Consider the following 19,872-nt stretch of genomic DNA (forward strand, 5'->3'; position numbering starts at 1 on the left):
GGGCTTAAGACTTTTATAGTCACATCAATGCTCCAGGATGAACACTTATATGCACTTGGACCAATGATTAGTACACCCACCCCCCCCCCCTCCCCCACAACTCCCCAGCAAAATTGTATTCATTCAATGGTAAAGAAAATATTAATGTAACTGTGTACTGAAAACAAATATGCCTCAATGCACGCTTTTACTTCATAACTTTAGTTTGATTTTTTGCAGCCTACGGTCAAATAAAACCAAACTCCAGAAAAACTGCTCAATACGTGGCTATTTACAGTGTCTTGTGAAAGTATTCGGCCCCTTGAACTTTTCGACCTTTTGCCACATTTTAGGCTTCAAACATAAAGATATAAAACTGTAATTTTTTGTGAAGAATCAACAACAAGTGGGACACAATCATGAAGTGGAATGAAATTTATTGGATATTTCAAACTTTTTTTTAACAAATAAAAAAACTGAAAAATTGGGTGTGCAAAATTATTCAGCCCCCTTAAGTTAATACTTTGTAGCGCCACCTTTTGCTGCGATTACAGCTGTAAGTCGCTTGGGGTATGTCTCTATCGGTTTTGCACATCGAGAGACTGAAATTTTTGCCCATTCCTCCTTGCTAAACAGCTCGAGCTCAGTGAGGTTGGATGGAAAGCGTTTTGTGAACAGCAGTTTTCAGTTCTTTCCACAGATTCTCGATTGGATTCAGGTCTGGACTTTGACTTGGCCATTCTAACACCTGGATATGTTTATTTGTGAACCATTCCATTGTAGATTTTGCTTTATGTTTTGGATCATTGTCTTGTTGGAAGACAAATCTCTGTCCCAGTCTCAGGTCTTTTGCAGATTCCATCAGGTTTTCTTCCAGAATGGTCCTGTATTTGGCTCCATCCATCTTCCCATCAATTTTAACCATCTTCCCTGTCCCTGCTGAAGAAAAGCAGGCCCAAACCATGATGCTGCCACCACCATGTTTGACAGTGGGGATGGTGTGTTCAGGGTGATGAGCTGTGTTGCTTTTACGCCAAACATAACGTTTTTCATTGTTCCCAAAAAGTTTGATTTTGGTTTCATCTGACCAGAGCACCTTCTTCCACATGTTTGGTGTGTCTCCCAGGTGGCTTGTGGCAAACTTTAAATGACACTTTTTATGGATATCTTTAAGAAATGGCTTTCTTCTTGCCACTCTTCCATAAAGGCCAGATTTGTGCAGTATACGACTGATTGTTGTCCTATGGACAGAGTCTTCCCACCTCAGCTGTAGATCTCTGCAGTTCATCCAGAGTGATCATGGGCCTCTTGGCTGCATCTCTGATCAGTCTTCTCCTTGTATGAGCTGAAAGTTTAGAGGGACGGCCAGGTCTTCGTAGATTTGCAGTGGTCTGATACTCCTTCCATTTCAATATTATCGCTTGCACAGTGCTCCTTGGGATGTTTAAAGCTTGGGAAATCTTTTGTATCCAAATCCGGATTTAAACTTCTCCACAACAGTATCTCAAACCTGCCTGGTGTGTTCCTTGTTCTTCATGATGCTCTCTGCGCTTTAAACGGACCTCTGATACTATCACAGTGCAGGTGCATTCATACAGAGACTTGATTACACACAGGTGGATTCTATTTATCATCATTAGTGATTTAGGTAAACATTGGATCATTCAGAGATCCTCACTGAACTTCTGGAGAGAGTTTGCTGCACTGAAAGTAAAGGGGCTGAATAATTTTGGACGCCCAATTATTCAGTTTTTTATTTGTTAACAAAGTTTGAAATATCCAATAAATTTTGTTCCACTTCATGATTGTGTCCCACTTGTTGATTCTTCACAAAAAAGTACAGTTTTATATCTTTATGTTTGAAGCCTAAAATGTGGCAAAAGGTTGAAAAGTTCAAGGGGGCCGAATACTTTCGCAAGGCACTGTATTTGGGAAATAATTTGGCTGCTAAGTTTTTTTGTTCTTTTTCACACAATCCTGATGTCTCTGCCAGTCAGCATAATCAGGTCACTGGTCTTGCTTTTCTCCATTGCTGTAAAGCAATGCAGCTTGGTCACTAGCCCACCACCAGCATGCTGACTGTACATAGAAGGAGCATCATTACACAGATGTTGTCTTCACTCGCTCTTTCCATGTTAATAAGCTCAATGTTTTATACTGACAGAGAAAGGGGGACTCACAGTGCTGCTCTTTCCCAGTTGGCCTAATGTTTGTGTCTATGTATGTATGCAAGTGAGATAGGGACATTAGTTTGTAAGCTCCTTGAGGCCGTGGACTTATGTAAATGTAGAGTATGTAAAATGTTGCATAAAATGGCACTCCTACATAAATGGCTGTAAAAACATAGACTAGCTAATGTGCAGATATAAACACAGTGAGGTAAAACATTTGATCCCCTGCTGATTTTGTACGTTGTCCCACTGACAAAGAAATGATCGGTCTAGAATTTTAATGGTAGGTTTATTTTAACAGTGAGAGACAGAATAACAACAAAAAAAAAATCTAGAAAAACACATTTCAAAAAAGTTATAAATTCATTTGCATTTTAATGAGTGAAATAAGTATTTGACCCCTTCGCAAAACATGATCTAGTATTTGGTGACAAAACCCTTTTTGGCAATCACAGAGTTCAGAGGTTTCTTGCAGTTGGTCACCAGGTTTGCACACATCTTAGGAGGGATTTTGTCCCACTCCTCTTTACAGATCCCCTTCAAGTTATTAGGGTTTTGAGGCTGACGAACCTTGAACTTTCAGCTTCCCCCACGTATTTTCTATGGGTTTAAGGTCTGGAGATTGGCAAAGCCACTCCAGGATCTTAATGTGTTTCTTCTTGAGCCACTCCTTTGTTGCCTTGGCCGTGAATTTTTGGTCATTGTCATGCTGAAATACCCATCTCACCCAAGATTGGACGGTACATGGCCTGGTCCATCATCCCGTTGATGTGGTGAAGTTGTCCTGTCCCCTTAGCAGAAAAACACCCCCAAAGCATAATGTTTCCACCTCCCATGTTTGATAGTGGGGATGGTTTTCTTGGGGTCATAGGCAGCATTCCCTCTCCTCCAAACACGACAAGTTGAGCTGATGCCAAAGAGTTTGATTTTGGTCCCATCTGAACACTTTTACCCAGTTCTCCTATGGATAATTCAGATGTTTATTAGCATTCTTAAGACAGGCCTGTACATGTGCTTTCTTGAGCAGGTGGACCTTGCAGGTGCTGCAGGATTTCAGTCTTTCACAGCGTAGTGTGTTACCAATTGTTTTCTTAGTGACAAGATTCTCCTGTGTAGCTCTGGGCTGATTCCTCACCATTCTCATGATCTTTGAAACTTCACAAGGTGAGATCTTGCATGAAGCCCCAGACTGAGGGAGATTGACAGTTTATTTGGTGTTTTCTTCCAGTTGCGAATAATCACACCAACTGTTGTCACCCTCTCACCAAGCTGCTTGGCAATGGTTTTGTAGCCCATTCCAGCTTTGTGTAGGCCTACAACCTTTTCCCTGACGTCCTTGGAACAGCTCTTTGGTCTTGGCCATGGTGGAGAGATTGGAATCTGATTGATTGCTTCCATTGAAATGAAATCTGAAAGACAGGTGTCTTTTATACAGGTAACAAGCTGAGACTAGGAGCACTCCCTTTAAGAGAATGCTCCTAATCTCAGCTCGTTAACTGAGAGCCAGAAATCTTGCTGATTGTTAGAGATCAAATGATTATTTCACTTATTTAAAATGCAAATCAATTTATAATGCTTTTGAAATGCATTTTTTCTTGGGGTTTTTTGCTGTTATTCTGTCTCTCACTGTCAAAATAAACCAGACCACTTCACTCATATATAGTGGGCGGCCCTTCAGTGGGAAATCGCATACCTGTACGTGATTTTTTTTTTTCTTCGGGTCGGGAGCGCACATGCGCGCTGCTGGCAGCCCACTTCCACTGTGATTGGACACAGCGGAAGCCAATCAGCGGGTCATGGGAACCCAATGTCTGCCGAGACCCGACGATTGTTCCCAAGGTAGACAGAGCAGCGGTCTGCCTATGGTAAACAAGACGGAACGCTGTTCTGTCAGAGGGGAAGATGGAGATCCTGTGTTTCTGCGAAGCAGGAACACAGATCTCTGTCTTCCCCCAGTCAAAGCACATCCCCCCCCCTCCACCCAAAGTTGTCTACTGCAATATCGCAGTCCTGATCAAAATCACTGACTGCCGCCATTACTAGTAAAAAAAAAAAATAATTAAAAATACCATAAATATATCCCACAGTTTGTAGACTGTATAACTTTTGTGCAAACCAATCAATATACGCTTATTGGGATTTTTTTTACCAAAAATATGTAACAGAATATATATTGGGCTAAATTGATGAATACATTTGATTTTTTTTACATATCTTTTTATTGGGTATGTTTTACAGCAGGAGGTAAAAAAAATATATATTTTTTTTTTTCAAAATTGATGGTCTTTTTTTTTTTTTTTTTTATAGCGCAAAAAATAAAAACCGCAGAGGTGATCAAATACCACCAAAAGAAAGCTCTATTTTTGAGAAAAAAAAAGGACATCAGTTTATTTGGGTACAGCGTCCCATGACCACGCAATTGTCAATTAAAGTAACCCAATGCTGTACCGCAAAAAATGACCTGGTCATGAAGGGGGGTAAATCTTCCTGAGCTGAAGTAGTTAAAATTATAGACTGATCATTTCTTCGTCAGTGGGTAAATGTACAAAATCAGCAGGGTATAAAACACTTTTTTCCTCACTGTATATATAAAAAAGTCCTCCACAAACCACTGGCTATGGCTAAAACCCTTCCAGATCTCTTGTGAAAGCGGGCAATTCTTGCAGTAGACCCTGGCAATTCTAGTCTTACCATGACCCTTACAGACCAAAATGGAGGTTGAAGGCCCTCTTTAAAGCCCCGACATGCAACCTGCAGTTAGTTCTTTGGCAGTGTACCAGACCACCTTGGTTTGGATTAAACGCATTACGAGATCCTAGTTCCATCCTAGCAGATGTCTCAGTCCACAGTCAATTAGACCATTCACCTCAGCCTTCCACTACTGGGGGAACGGCTTAGCTGACACACTTTGTCACATAGCTAGGATGAGTCTTCTCTCCATTCAAATTCAAATGCCTGTTAGGTACCTCCTTGGAGAAGTACATGAGAGAGATTACAGGCGGTAAGACTACTCTCCTCCCCCCAGAAAAAGAAGGCACGTGCCTCCACAAGTAGGACTTCTACTCATGATGAAGTTAGGAAAGTTCCTTTTGTCCCTTTCAGTCTTCCAGTTTCAAACCAAAGGCAGGTACATACTCTCTAAAGATGACATAGCCCTCCAACTTAGCTAAGGGTGATTTAGGGGCTTCCAAGATGTGAGAGGACATCTGTGGCCTTTTTGGCCCTCTGAAACCAGAAAATCTTACCAGGCACTTAGGTCCAGACTGTTATTTCCATGGGCTACAAACTGGAGTTTCATACTCTACCTTTATTCCTGCTTCATGCTTTCAAACTTGCCTTTTTCCCCATTACAATGGGCATATCTTCTTTCTGCTGTCCAGCAGATCTTCTATCAAGGGGTCATTACACATGTGCCACCAGAAGAATGCTTTCAAGGCTTCTACTCAAACCTCTTTATGCTTTCAAAATGAAAGGGAGGAGTCCAGCCCATTGTGTATCTAAAGAATTTCAAATTGTTTTTGCAGGTTCAAAAATTCTGCATAGAAACTGCCATGTCTCTTAATGGCTTCCTAACATCTACAGGATTTTCTGGGTTCAGTAGAGGGAAGCTTACTTGCATATTCCCATCTTTCTTTCTGGATCAACACTGTCTGCCTTTCATAGTGGGCGATCAGCATTACCAATTTATCACCACACATACACATACACATACACATACACACACACACACACACACACACACACACCAGTCCTTCCTATCCCAGTAAGCCAACATGTAGCACGCTGTACTACAGACTCTGCAGAGCATTGGTTGGATACCTAATCTGAGGAAGTCATCCCTGTTCCATCTCACAGATTGGAGTACTTGGACCTGACACTAGTCATGGTCCTGTCCAGGATCTTCCTGCCTTGGAACAAACTTTTGTACCTGTGCTCTCATACCAAGACCTTCCCAGCCCCAGGACGTTTCTTGCTTTGTACCTACATGGGCCTAATGTTTGCCTCCCATTGAGGCTTTTTTGAACACCCAGTTCCACTCCAGACCATTGGAACTCAATATTCAGGCAGCATGGAAAAAACAGACTTGTCCCTTGAACTGCTCTTGCATCTGACCCTAAATCCAGGTTTTTTTTACCCTAAATCCAGGTTCCCTGTATCGTGGTCCGTTTTCAACCCAGTAACAAAGAAATGGCCCCTGCCCCATCTATAACGTGCCTTCACAGCAAGGAGCACATGGAAGGATAAACGCATAAAAGGTAAAACCAGAGAAAATTCTCAACTGACCAACCGGTCTACTTACCAACCAAATTAATCTGTCCAACAGTATGCGTTAAACAGGGGTTTAGTTAGCACACATTTGCAAACGCATGTGTAAGCTGCAAGATCCCTTCATGGCACCCTATATTACTTGGAGGCCTAACCCTTCATAAACCCTTCTAAATTTATGAGAGTCTCTACAGTAGAGGCACATGCATTCTAATGGATAGATAAAGGGCAGGTGGGCCTGGAGGTAGCCCAGTCCTCCTTAAAGGCACAAAACCAGAGAAAATTCCAAGCTCAACTCACCAAACAGACTGCTTAATGCTTACCAACCAAATTAACCTGTCCAACAGTATGCATTAGAAACAGGGGTTTAGTTAGCACACATTTGCAAATACATGTATAAGCAGACTGGTTGGTGAGTTGAGCTGGGAATTTTCTCTTGTTTTATCTTTCATGCGTTTGCCCTTCCATGTGCTCCTTGCTGTGAATGCCAGTTGTAGCTGGGGGCAGGGGACATTTCTTTGTTACTGGTGTAAACATTGATGAGGGGACACACTGGACACCTTTGCTGCCATTGTGCTATGTGCTGGGTGTCCACAGTGCCCCTGCCCCTTTAAGAAGGAGTGGACTACCAGGCCCACCTGCCCCTTATCTATCCATTAAAGTGCATGTGCTTCCACTGTGGAGCCTCTCATGAATTTAGAAGGGTTAGAACTGCAAGTAATAGAGGGGGCCTTGCAGCTTATACATGCATTTGCAAATGTTTGCTAGATAAACCCCTGTTTTTAATGCCTACTGTTGGACAGGTTAATTTGGTTTGTAAGCAGACTGGTTGGTGAGTTGAGCAGAGAATTTTCTCTGGTTTTGTCTTTCAGTTTTTAACCCAGTGCTGGGGTCAGGTAAACTCTTTTCCACAAAGAGGCGAAAAGTTCTCATGCTGGGTGCCAGCCTGGAAGCTCTCTTAGTGCAGGGGACTTGATTGATGGGAAAGCCCATCTTCCCATCAACAATCCAGAGCTCAGACCACTTCTGTTATCCCTTCAATGTTGGACCCCCTCAATTGTGAGGGCATCCATTGAGAATCCAGGACAATGCAATGGCCTTGACTACATGAACCATCAAGGTACATAGTACACGATGGGCTACAAGTATACTGATGTTTGACAATTAATGGCACCCCCCTCGCATCTGCTAAACAGCAGTGAGTTTTTCCTACTGGTGTGGGAATGCGTGCGATTTACACACCACCTTGTACCCTCAATAGTGTTCACCTAGTCTTTTTCACAACCTAAAGCCTACACATGGTGGCTTCTTCTTGCCAGCAAACAGAGAAGTAGAGTCAGGAAGAAAACTACAAGCAACTGCAGGAACCACCATTAAAGCGACATTAAAACTTCAGGTTTTCTTTTCCTTTTAACCCTCTCTTTTGAGGTCCCCCGGCAGTGCCTCTAGTTTCTTCTATTTGGCTAGTGCCCCCATGGGAAGCCGAGACAGGGCGACTCTGCCCCGCCTCCGCTCACTCATCATAGAATATGATTGACAGCAGTGGGAGCCAATGGTGCCTGCTTCTATCAATCTGTATAGTGAGGCAGGAGAGAGTAGGGAAAGCTGTTGCTTTAATGCACATCGCTGGAACAGGATCGGGCTTGGGTTAGGTTTAAGGGGGTGCTGGGTAAACCCATGTAGCAAAGAAGGTTTTTTGCATAGGATTCATTAAGGTAAAAAACCCTAAGCCTCTACAACCTCTTTAAAGTAAACCTTCAACTTTGTCCTAAATGAACAAGAACAGTTTCCCTGTAAATATAAGGTCATGAGTACTGTTCTGTTGGTAACATTCTCTTGCTTTTAAACCTATGATGTTCAATTAATGATGATTGCAATTTTAAATGTATGATGCTTAAATAATATATGCAGGTGCAACGTGTGTACTAAGGAAGAAGTTTTCAGCAAGTCAATTTTGGATCGACTGCAAAAAGAATAATGTTACAGTGTTCCAGTACATTGGTGAACTGTGTCGTTACTTATGTAAACAGCCTGTGGTAAGTTAAAATATACATGTGTACTAGCTACAAAAAATAGAACAGATCAATAAGATAAATTTAGTAATATACTGTACTAAGAAATGAACTTGAGGAACTTTGTGCCATAGGCTCTATTCACACCCGAGCTTTATGTAGCTTGATGCACCAAAGCTACATGAGCTACTTTTGCAACAGAATTAGGCATTTTTGGATGCACATACTTGAATGGGAACTCCTGAAAATATGCAAATCAGTTGGTTTTTGTGTGTTTTTCCAGGCTTTTTCTTTCTTTTCTCTTTTTTTTTTTTTTTTAGCCTGTAAAAACTGGTCTTCTCCCCCAAGTGCTTTTCATTGTCTAAAACAAAAAAAATGTCTGAAGCTTGAATACACATGTAAAAGGCTTGAAATGTGCTTCTAAAATGCATGTATATGCATGCGAAAATGCTAAACAAAAATAGAGTTTGACACATGATACTCTTAATACACTGAAAAACATGCAATATAGAAGTATTACCAAAGTCCAAAAAGGCCAACATCTTAGTGTGGCGTTCTAATTTTCAATAAGTTAATTGATGGACCAAAAGAGGAATTCCAGATGTACTTGCTAAACAAAATTGAAATTAGAGTGTGCAAACTTCTGATGTCACGCGTGTTCTTCACTTCAGAATTTTTGAACAGCATGAACTTTCTGAGTTCATGATCCCTGACTCTCATTTCAAATAGCAACAATCCTCAAAATACAAGAAGTATCTATATTCCTGTCAAACAGTCTTTTAAATATTAGGTTGATTTTTAGTTACTTCTGCAGTTCAAGGGACGCCAAGTCCTTTCCCTCAAAAATTACATGTTGAAGACCGGGGTAGTCAGAGGTGTAGCACTACCGATGCAGGAGGCGCTTGGTAGATTGGGTTCTCTGTCCCTCTGCCTCAACTCTGAGAACAACCTCAATCGCACTGGCAAACCAGATTAAGCAAACAGATACTGTACTGCTCTGCTACTGGAAGCACGAATATAGATACCCTGCACACATAGGTACAGTATAAAAAAAGTAAACATCAGACAGGTCAGTGGTAAATGAACCCAATGTAATGTCACAGGTTGCAGTAAATAGCAGTATGCTCCTAAATGATTAGGGTCATCTCAGTTCACTAAACAATATTTTCACTAGGCTATGACAGCACTGAATGGTGTTCTATGCAGCTAAATTAGAGTAAACCTGGTAATCCACAAAATGAGCAATAGATAATGCCATTAGAAAACCATAACCGCAATCATAATCAATACTGCAATAACTCCTCTGCTAAGAGTGGGCTATATCCACTTTAGAGGGCACTCTACATGAATGGCAGAAATTAAATTTAAAACTCCCTAAAGAGGTGCCTCTTACTATGGATAATAGGCATAGTTCTTGTGAAGCAGTGGGTAGTCTTTGTTCTTTAGCCCTAGTTCTTCGGCTGGCTAGTGTTGGGGCTCAGTCTTTAGGTGGGGTGTATGAGTTCAGTCCCAGTAAAGAATGCTGCTAGTTAGAACGGCCAGTCCCTATGTGCTCATTCTCTGCTAGAACCAACAGGTTAATGACAGCAGTGTCCACTCACCAGTCCCAGGGATACAGCCACTGGGGTCTTACTGTTCAGATGTCAGCTCACTTCTGGATTTGCCTGGAGCGACTCCCGTCCTTAGCACATGGCTGCAGGCTTGTAGTAGATTGATGTGCACGCAGGCGTAGCTATTTGCACACCCCAGTCTCCTTGCACTAAAGAGAGTCCCCCAGTACTATGCCTGTTAAATACAGCTCTCTTTTTGCCCGGCTCACATTGGGAATTGAAGTCAAATCGTTCATAGACTGCAATATTACAGTTTCTTTTCTGAAGTTCATCTCCCATGATTCAAAACTGCCAACCAGCCAGTCTCTTAAGCTCCTTCTGCTTATCAGCTCCCCTTAGTGGATGGAGACTAGGTAACGTTAACCCATTCAGCTGAAGTTCATTGGGAGCACAGAGAGCACCCCGGGTCAGTGTCCTAAATCACTCTTTGTCTCTAGCCAAGCACCTGGCTACAGAGTACATTTTAAGTATCCCAAGGACATCACTGGTAACAGCATAGGCTCCTCTATTCTATATCTTGCTCTTTGGTACACCACAAGATCTAAAGGAAGAAAAGTGTGCTATAAAAAAAAAAAAAGAAATGGTGCCCATTGGAACCAGTCAGTCCAGGTATAAAAATGGAACTGTGGGCAAAATAAAAAATGACATGTATGATGTAGTCTCACGTTGGCATTAACACAGCAGTCCTTTTTTTTTTTTTGATTAATCCTGCCAGTAAGTCTGTTATTTTTCAGCTTTCTTTAACCGCCCTAGTTGTCCAACAAAAATAAAAGTTCAAATGATGAGACAAACCAGTTGACACTAACAGGTATGCTTGCAATGTTCAGATTTTATTAATTTAGCTAAAACCTTTATCCCACAAGGAAATAAAAACCGGTTGATGTAACTGCTTAAAAAACATTAGCTGGAGTTAGGTTCTAATTTGTCAGTCACTTAGGTAAAGTCATTTTTACTTCTAGCAGTCCATTTCACACTACCCTCTCTACAGTTTGATATTGATGCTGAACAAGGGTGGCTAGTATGCTCTCCATATATACAGTGGAGTGTAGCCACCCAAAAGCTGGCCGTTGCAGTAGGTTTTTCTTCTTTTTTTTTTTTTCATTCATCTAGTGGCCTGATGGGAAAACAAAATAAGATTCCTATGTCCACCTCTTTTGTGGGGGGGATTTCCTCCCACTGGGACATTGTATTCTGACAACTGCACCCAAGACTGTCAGCAAACACTGATCAGCAGCTGCAGCCACTGATTAATGGGCCATACACACTATACAATTGTCTTTAGGTTTTTTCCTTTAGATTTACCAAATCCATATAATATGAGGGCAAACCTAAACATTTTTAATTTGTATGCAATCAGGCAGGCCCCTGCACTACATAGTTGAAGGTAAATCTAAAGGAAATCTAACAACAAAAGTTTTATAGTGTGTATCCAGCTTAAGAAATGTTTTTCCAAACTCCCTCGACAGAAGTCCATCAAACAATCAATTTCTGTCTGGCAGGGATGGCCACTATTTGAAATTTGGCTGGTCCAGCCTAACGCAGGAAGTGTTTTTCTGGCCAGATCACCAAAAATGAATGCAACCACCACATCTGAAGATTGATAATCTGTTGTATATTACATTTTTGTTTTAAGGTTAGAGTGTCCTGACTGCCATTGGCTGGATGAAACATTCCAGTTAGTACACTTTTCATACATCATTCACTGTGAGATCTTACCATCCTCAGAATTTCTTGTTTAGTGCCACCTTGATATCTTGCTTTTTACTCGTTGAGGGTAAAGACCCTTAGCCCTCATTCACATTGACTGCGGCTTTGAAATTGTGCAACGTCATCTGAAATTGCACAATTTCAAAGCCGCGTGTCAGTGAAACTTCGGGAGTGACTTTGTGCGGCTTCATGCACATATGTCTATGCAAGTCACACCCAAAATAGCCATAAGTAGTGCAGGAACTACTTTTTTAAATTGATGTGACACCGCAAAGTCAGCATCGCACTGATTTAAACTGCTGGCAATAAGATGCGACTTGTCATTTGATTTGAAGTTGCTCCAATGTGAACGAGGGCTCAAAGAGGGATGAAAAATCTTATACAAAAATTGTAGCTATGAAAGGATGATTTGCCAGCATGTGTAAAATTTCTTCAGAACGTAGAATCAATGTATTCAGCACATGGAATCAAATGTAACTAAAACTAAGCGCGAACTGAATACAGTGTTTAGAACCATGGTTAAACTGCAATAGAAAATTGTAACCTAGGCCTTTTGTCTGTCCAGTCTTTGTTACATTGTTGAATAGGGGTTACATAGAGATCTTATTACATCATCCTAAACAATGCTATACTGTGCTTCCTGACCAGAAAAATGCTTGATTATTCCATCAGCCTAAATCACTCAAAGGACCACCTTTGACAAACCTATTGTATTCTGGTAATTGTATGTGTCTAATAGTTTTCTGTATGTCTCAGTAGTTTTTTTGATTCACATGCTTTTATCCTTGAATTTCCTGCTGTCTAGAAAATATCACAGTGACAGAGGTTGGGAGAAACTATAAAAGCTCACTACACTTTACCATCTGATTTGTACAAATTTCTACTTTACCGTAATGCGAGGTTCTGCCTAATAAGATTCCGATTTTTTTTTTTTGTAAAGTTTGAGTACTCATATTTCAAAGTTTTGGTAAATTTAAAGTTGTACAAAGAACGTATAGTCAGATTGTAATGCGGACGGGGACACTAACATGAACTAAGTGTTTTAAATCACATTTTCTTTCAGGCTTTTTTATTTTAAAGGAAAAAAAAACAGCACACGGATCACAAAGGTTCCCCAAATTACATTCCCTATGTATTCTGGGAGACCTTTGGGGTCTGTGTGCTGAAGTTTAATTTGCTGGCAATTTCAACCATCCCTTTTTTTTTTTTTTTCATAAATGTCACTTTTTCTGTAGCACATCCTAAAGCAAGAATGGAAAAAAAATTGCATACACTCCCCCAGAATGCATAGTATACCATTTTGAGTCTGGTATGGATTTTAGGAGGGCACACCGCATTAAAATCTATACCAGACCCTTTTGGACTGGTGCAGAAAATTGATGGGCTGCACACAAAATCAAACAAAAATGTAGTGCAAAGTTTCCTTATAAATCGATACTAGACCCGTAATGCAAGCATGTAGCCTGACTGGTAAGGAAATGGCACGAAGATGAGTGTGAGACCACTCAGCAAGAGGGGGGTACCTTGCCTTTAACAATGAGGGGGCCCCCAGATAACACTCCCCTACATAAATGAGTATGGGGTATTCCTTGATGTAAATCTAAATCCATTGTCAATCACAATGCCCACAGACACGCAGCAAAAAAAAAAAATCTAGATGACCTGATGCACACAACTGATCCTGATGAGACGCTAAGCTGTCATCAACTTTATAATAGAGGGGGCTAGGATAGTGATGACATCATTACCAAATATGGCCATGGCCATTTTTTGGCAGTAATGTCAGCACTGTCCTTGCCCCTTTGCTCACATGGCAGGGACTGCTGGTGAAATCCGTGGTTTTTAGGGACACAGTAGATGCAAACACCCACTGCTTCCTTGGCAATCATTGACTGTGAAAAGCTGTCCTATAAAGAAGCCATAGAAATACTGCTTCTACATATGTTTTTCTCCTGCGTCCCTTCTCCGCAGCTCACCTCTGCGTCCCTTCTCTGCAGCTCACCTCTGCGTCCCTTCTCCACAGCTCACCTCCTGCATCCCTTCTTCACAGCACACCTCTGCGTCCCTTCTTCACAGCACACCTCTGCGTCCCTTCTTCACAGCACACCTCTGCGTCCCTTCTTCACAGCACACCTCTGCGTCCCTTCTTCACAGCACACCTCTGCGTCCCTTCTCTACAGCTCACCTCTGCGTCCCTTCTCTACAGCTCACCTCTGCGTCCCTTCTCTACAGCTCACCTCTGCGTCCCTTCTCTACAGCTCACCTCTGCGTCCCTTCTCTACAGCTCATCTCTGCGTCCCTTCTCTACAGCTCACCTGTGCGTCCCTTCTCTACAGCTCACCTGTGCGTCCCTTCTCTACAGCTCACCTGTGCGTCCCTTCTCTACAGCTCACCTCTGCGTCCCTTCACTACAGCTCACCTCTGCGTCCCTTCTCTACAGCTCACCTCTGCGTCCCTTCTCTACAGCTCACCTCTGCGTCCCTTCTCTACAGCTCATCTCTGTGTCCCTTCTCTACAGCTCATCTCTGCGTCCCTTCTCTACAGCTCATCTCTGCGTCCCTTCTCTACAGCTCATCTCTGCGTCCCTTCTCTACAGCTCATCTCTGCGTCCCTTCTCTACAGCTCATCTCTGAATACCTTCTCTACAGCTCATCTCTGAATACCTTCTCCACGGGTCATCTTTGCCCCCCACACCCCACTCTGGCAACTTCTGTCAACAGCCATCTATAGTTTTTACCTCGGCACTTGGCAGTTCCCCTTCCCTCCTATATTTATCCCTCTCTCCTGTGCCCAGCACCCTGACCACCCATCCACGTCTACTTTTAGTTGCTTCACACTCTAGTCTTTATAAATCTCATTGCCTCTTCTCCTCATAGCAGCTGACATGGTTTCAGTAGGCAGCGGCCAGCACACTCTCTGCTCTGCCTCTCTCGTTCAGTGGCAATGTGCAGGGAAGCATTGCTGGTGGGTGACATTGGCAACCGGAGCAACAGACTTAGAATGAGGCAGAGACATGAAACCAGCACTAATTTCTGTCCAATCTGAATGCAGCCAAATTCTTTCAATGGGCCTGTACACACACAGATGCCTATATAGCAGTATACTAGATCATCACAGAGGACAAGGGGGCACTCTTTATGCCTGGAGGAAAAGAGATTTAACCTCCAAATACGGAAAGGCTTCTTCACAGTAAGAGCTCACAGTAAGAGTAAGGTTCTGTCCAGCTCAGTAGATTGCTTTAAAAAAGGCCTGGATTCTTTCCTAAATGTACATAATATAACTGGATACTAAAGGTTATAGGTAAAGTTGATCCAGGGAATATCCAAAAGCCTCTTTGGGGATCAGGAGGGATTTTTTTCCCCTGCTGGAGCAAATTGGATCATGCTTTGCTTGTGTTTTTTTTTTTTTTGCCTTCTTCTGGATCAACTGTGGGTATGGAATTGTGTATAAAGGATTGTAAAATTGTTATTCCCCCACCCCCTTTTTATTGAACTAGATGGACTTGTGTATTTTTTTCAACCAGACTAACTATGTAACTAGCACAGCGTTTAGATCAGTAAAAAAACAAAATATATGTTACCAGTCAGTATTTTATGCGCGTACATGCAAATGCGTCCATAAATCGCCACTCGTAAATGTTTACGTGCCTATATAGATTATACTCCTGTTTTTGGGCAGCAACTCTCTGCCAGGAAGATTTGGCATTCATACATCAGTATTGCATGCAAGGCCCATTTAAGCCCCGTACACACGTACCGATCGTCGGCCGAACGATCGGCCGTCTTTTGTCCAGGGCTGTCGTGTCTGTTGAAAACTGCAAAAGACTGCACACGAATTTTGTCGGCCAACAACAGCCGACTGCAGAAGTGATGTCATGTGATGGTTAACTTTCCGTGTGTTTTTTCTTCTCTGAGCATGCCCAGTCTTGCAAATCTGCTGTCTGTCGGCCGAATTCTGTACTGACTGGCGAACAATCGGCCGTTCTGGTGTCGGCATACAAAAATTTTAATGCTTGCACGACAGATTCTGTTCGGCCGAAAGTGCGCTGTCGGCTGTCGGAAGCATCATACTAACAAGCCGAAAATTGGCCGATCGTTCGGCGGCCGAACAGTTTCGGCCGACAAACGGTACGTGTGTACGGGCCTCTGGATCCACTTTTTAAACTGTAGGATGAAAACAAATAATGAATTGCTATTCAGTAGGATTAACCAACTAAAACCCCTCTATAAACTATTCAAATGATGTTGGTCAGAGTTCAACTTTAAGGCTGAGCTCTAGGCAGATATAACAAGTCACAAATAACTAATGCAGCTCTGTGATCATTAATATATCATTAAATATATTTTTAAATGATCACAGTGCAAGTACTTAAATTTGGTCCGGTATTGGCCCCTGGTAGTGCCTATACAGCAAGGCTGGACTGTGAGGAAGAAAACAGTACTAAGTGGAAATCAGTTCATGTGTTGACAAGGAGCATCCTGATAGAAAGGGAAAGCAGAGTGACAAAAAAGTTCATAATTGTGCTGCTACTCTTTTCACAGTCATGGGCTGGTGTGGGTCCAGGACAACCCAGGCTCAGAGGAAATAAATTGAATAGTGTTAACCATCAGACTGGGGACACCTAGTGACAGAAAACGTAACCTCTGGGTTAAAGCTTAAAGGAGTTGTAAAGTCAGGAAGGTTTTTTATCCTAATGCATTCTATGCATTAAGATAAAAAGCCTTCTGTGTGTAGCAGCCTCCCCAGCACCCCTATTACTTATCTGTGCCCCCCTCTCTGTCCAGCGATGTCCACGAGTCCCTCGGCCATCCTGGGACTCTCCCTCCTGATTGGCTGAGATACAGTCCCCACCCCATTGGCTCCCGTGGCTGTCAATCAGTCAGTGAGCCAATCAGGAGAGAAAGGGGGCAGGGCCGAACAGTAGCCTTGTGTCTGAATGGACACACGGAGATGCAGCTCGGCTCGGGTGCCCCCATAGTAAGCTGCTTGCTGTGGGGGAACTCGATAGGAACGAGGGACCCGAGAAGAGGAAAATCCGGGCTTCTCTGTGCAAAACCAACTGCACAGAGGAGGTAAGTATCACCTGTTTGTTTTTGTTTTTTAAAACAAGACTTTACAATCACTTTAATAATGCTGCAAAAGCTGGTTTTGCTGTATTATCTCTTAATGCTTTAATACATTTTTTTATTTGTTAATCTTGTCTGTAGTTCTACATTAAGAGATGGCCTCCTACTTAATAAGTGATATGAAATGCCACCAAAAATTCTATGCCAATGCCAATTGCTGATAGTCAGAGTTTTCATAGGGCTAAGCAAACCCCTACACATCTGCCCTTTATACACAAAACAGTACTCTAGCCTAGCGATTGGTTGAGTCCTGCATTGTGGGAGGCTGGAAGATGTGTACATAAGTGCCTCATACCTCTTTTACTTGAGGTTCAGTTCAGAGGATCGAGGGGGAAATCAGTAATTTAAAGTATAGTGGAGAGGGATTAGAATGCTTGTCAGTTTTTCTTGCTGTCTGTGCCCCTGTTAAGGAGATTCACTCTATTTGTCCTGTTTACCATTATTATTTAAAGTGAAAGTAAAAAAATCCCAAATTTTGGGTTGTCCCCATAAAAGTAATAAAGGGGAAATCTTCCAATGGGGACACTCATTTTGGTCCTCCCTGGGACTGATGCTCCCACTAAAAGACACTGTCACATGCTCCCTCAGGATTTATTCTCAATCCCAGGATGCATTGCAGCAATGCCCGCCAACTGGGACAGTCATAAACCCTGGTGTGCTATTGGCTAGGTTTCCTCCACTGTCCAACAAGATCCCTCATTGGATACAGTGGGGAGACTCCCCAGACTCAACAGACCACACCTGGAAGCATGTGACAGATTAGCTAACAGATCAGGCCCCCCTGATAAGAAGATAGGGCCATATATATGCTTTTTCTCTTTCGTCCTCCGACAGTCGCCGCCTCTCCATATTCGTCACTATGGGGTTATTGACCTTTTCTCCGTAGGAGTAGCTAGGCAACAGAATATGTCAATATTAAAGCTTTTAGCATATCCCACCCCCAGGGGGTGGTCCCCTCATTCAATACCCTCCTGCTTCCTGTATCCATACCTCAGTTTCATTGTCTAGCTATCAGGAGTAGCAGGCTGTTTCTGTGCTGGGGCATTTTGTCTCAGCCTTTCTCTATTCTTTTTTGATTTTTGTTTGAGTTTTTTCTCTCTCTTTACTTAGCTGTTATTTTTGTCAGCATTAGTTAGTTCTTCTGATGAAGAGGATTTGTGCGGGCTGGGTCTCGGGCTGGCCCCCCTGGTCGCAGGTTGTGGGCCAGTGGCTTCCCAGCCTGCCATCGAGCGTTCAGTCAGGTTTTTTCCTGGCATGTGTGAACGACCTATCCCTGTTCGCTGCAGGGATGCTGCGGTGAGGTGGCTACCTCACTGGACGCCATGCGGTTTCGCACCGCAGTTCTACTGCGTCCTGGCTGCGACTCTCCCTGTCCTCTGTGCAGCAGCTTGATCGCTTGTGCGGGCTCCCCACGCCATTCAGAAGGTAAGTGTACTCTGTGTGGGGACCTGTCTGTTTAGTGGGTGTCAGTCTGGGACTGTGTAACCCTGCATTTCTGTACACACTATTGGGCTCCCTGTCTGGTTTGCTGCCTTCTGTGGGCTGCAAGGAGGGGGGCTATCCTGCACTGTTCTGTGTTACAGGCTGTATGTTTTTCTGTGTGACATGCTGTATGCTGTGGGGCATGATGTGAGACATGTTTTTCCTGGGTTGTTGCTCCTGTTGAGCAAAGTTTTTTTCATGCTGCCCAGCTGGTTTCCTTCCTTTGGTAAGGTTCCTTTTTTTCTGCTGTGGGTACTGCGTTGCCTTAGGCGCGGCTGCGTTTCCCACCCCTCATGTATGCACTGCTTTGGGACGTCCCCATAGTGACGAATATGGAGAGGCGGCGACTGTTGGAGGACATAAGAGAAAACGGAATTTTTGTAAAATCTTACCTGTAAAATTCCTTTCTCTGAGTCCTCCGACAGTCGCCGCCCCCCGTCCCTCTTTTGGGGTTTGTTTATGTACTCTACTGCTATTCTACTGAAACTGAGGTATGGATACAGGAAGCAGGAGGGTATTGACTGAGGGGACCACCCCCTGGGGGTGGGATATGCTAAAAGCTTTAATATTGACATATTCTGTTGCCTAGCTACTCCTACGGAGAAAAGGTCAATAACCCCATAGTGACGAATATGGAGAGGCGGCGACTGTCGGAGGACTCAGAGAAAGGAATTTTACAGGTAAGATTTTACAAAAATTCTGTTTTTCTACCACCTACCTAGGAGGGTGCTAAACAATATAGAAAACAAATGTGCCTATAGTTCTACTTTTAGATAGAAGCAGGAACTTTAATGTTCCTGCTGTACACTGCCAGTGAGTGTTTTTGTAAAGTAAATTCAAGTTTGCTTTTAACTTGTACTATGGCCAAAAACACTAAAAATGTTTGATTACTACAAACTACCATCCTGTTTCATAAACCATTTACCATTAGTTATCTGTAACTATCAAGGTTCAAGCACAAACTGTATTAAATGAGGCAGCCCCTGTAGTTTCTTACGGTCCCTCTAAAATGTAAAAAAAAAAACGCAGTGGGTCCCCCCCCAGAATCCATACCAGACCCTTGTCCGAGTATGCAGCCTGGCAGGTCAGGAAAGGGGGGGGGGGGATGAGCGAGCAGCCCCAGCCCTCCTGAACCATACCAATATATAGACACTTACCTGTCCAGGGAGACCATGATGTCAGCACCCCAGCCAATTTTTGGGTCAGCTGCCATGTGCTGCCGCCGCTATTCGTTCTAAGGGAAACTGGCAGCGAAGCCTTTCCACTTCACAGCCAGTTCCCTACTACACATACTGCGAAGCGTGCTGCGCATTCTAATTGGCTTGGCAGCGGGGGAAGGAAAAGGGGCCGAACTTCAGAGGGACAGTGCCGCGGCGCTGTCTCCCGGAAGTGGGGAAGGATACCTGTCAAAAACAGGTACCTGTTCCCCCCCCTCCCCCCCTGAAAGGTGCCAAATGTGGCACCAGAGGGGGGGGGGGGCAGGAAGCAGATTCCACTTTTGGGTGGAACTCCGCTTTAA

The 19,872-nt window shown here is 43.1% G+C and overlaps 1 protein-coding gene across 2 annotated transcripts in view; it reads left to right on the forward strand.

Annotated features, from left to right (window-relative positions):
• The window catches only part of SLC27A6 (solute carrier family 27 member 6), a gene marked incomplete at its 3' end in the record, with an annotated part of 100,975 nt that overhangs the window by 24,149 nt on the left and 56,954 nt on the right, over nt 1–19,872 (forward strand). For both annotated transcript variants that reach the window (XM_082243860.1, XM_082243861.1), the window contains exon 5: nt 8,328–8,452. In XM_082243860.1, the coding sequence (XP_082099986.1) occupies nt 8,328–8,452 (125 nt within the window). The remainder of the gene's footprint in view (nt 1–8,327; nt 8,453–19,872) is intronic.

This window comes from Pelophylax lessonae (genome assembly GCF_965119305.1).
Source record: "Pelophylax lessonae genome assembly, chromosome: 1".
Classification (NCBI taxonomy): Eukaryota; Metazoa; Chordata; class Amphibia; order Anura; family Ranidae; genus Pelophylax; species Pelophylax lessonae.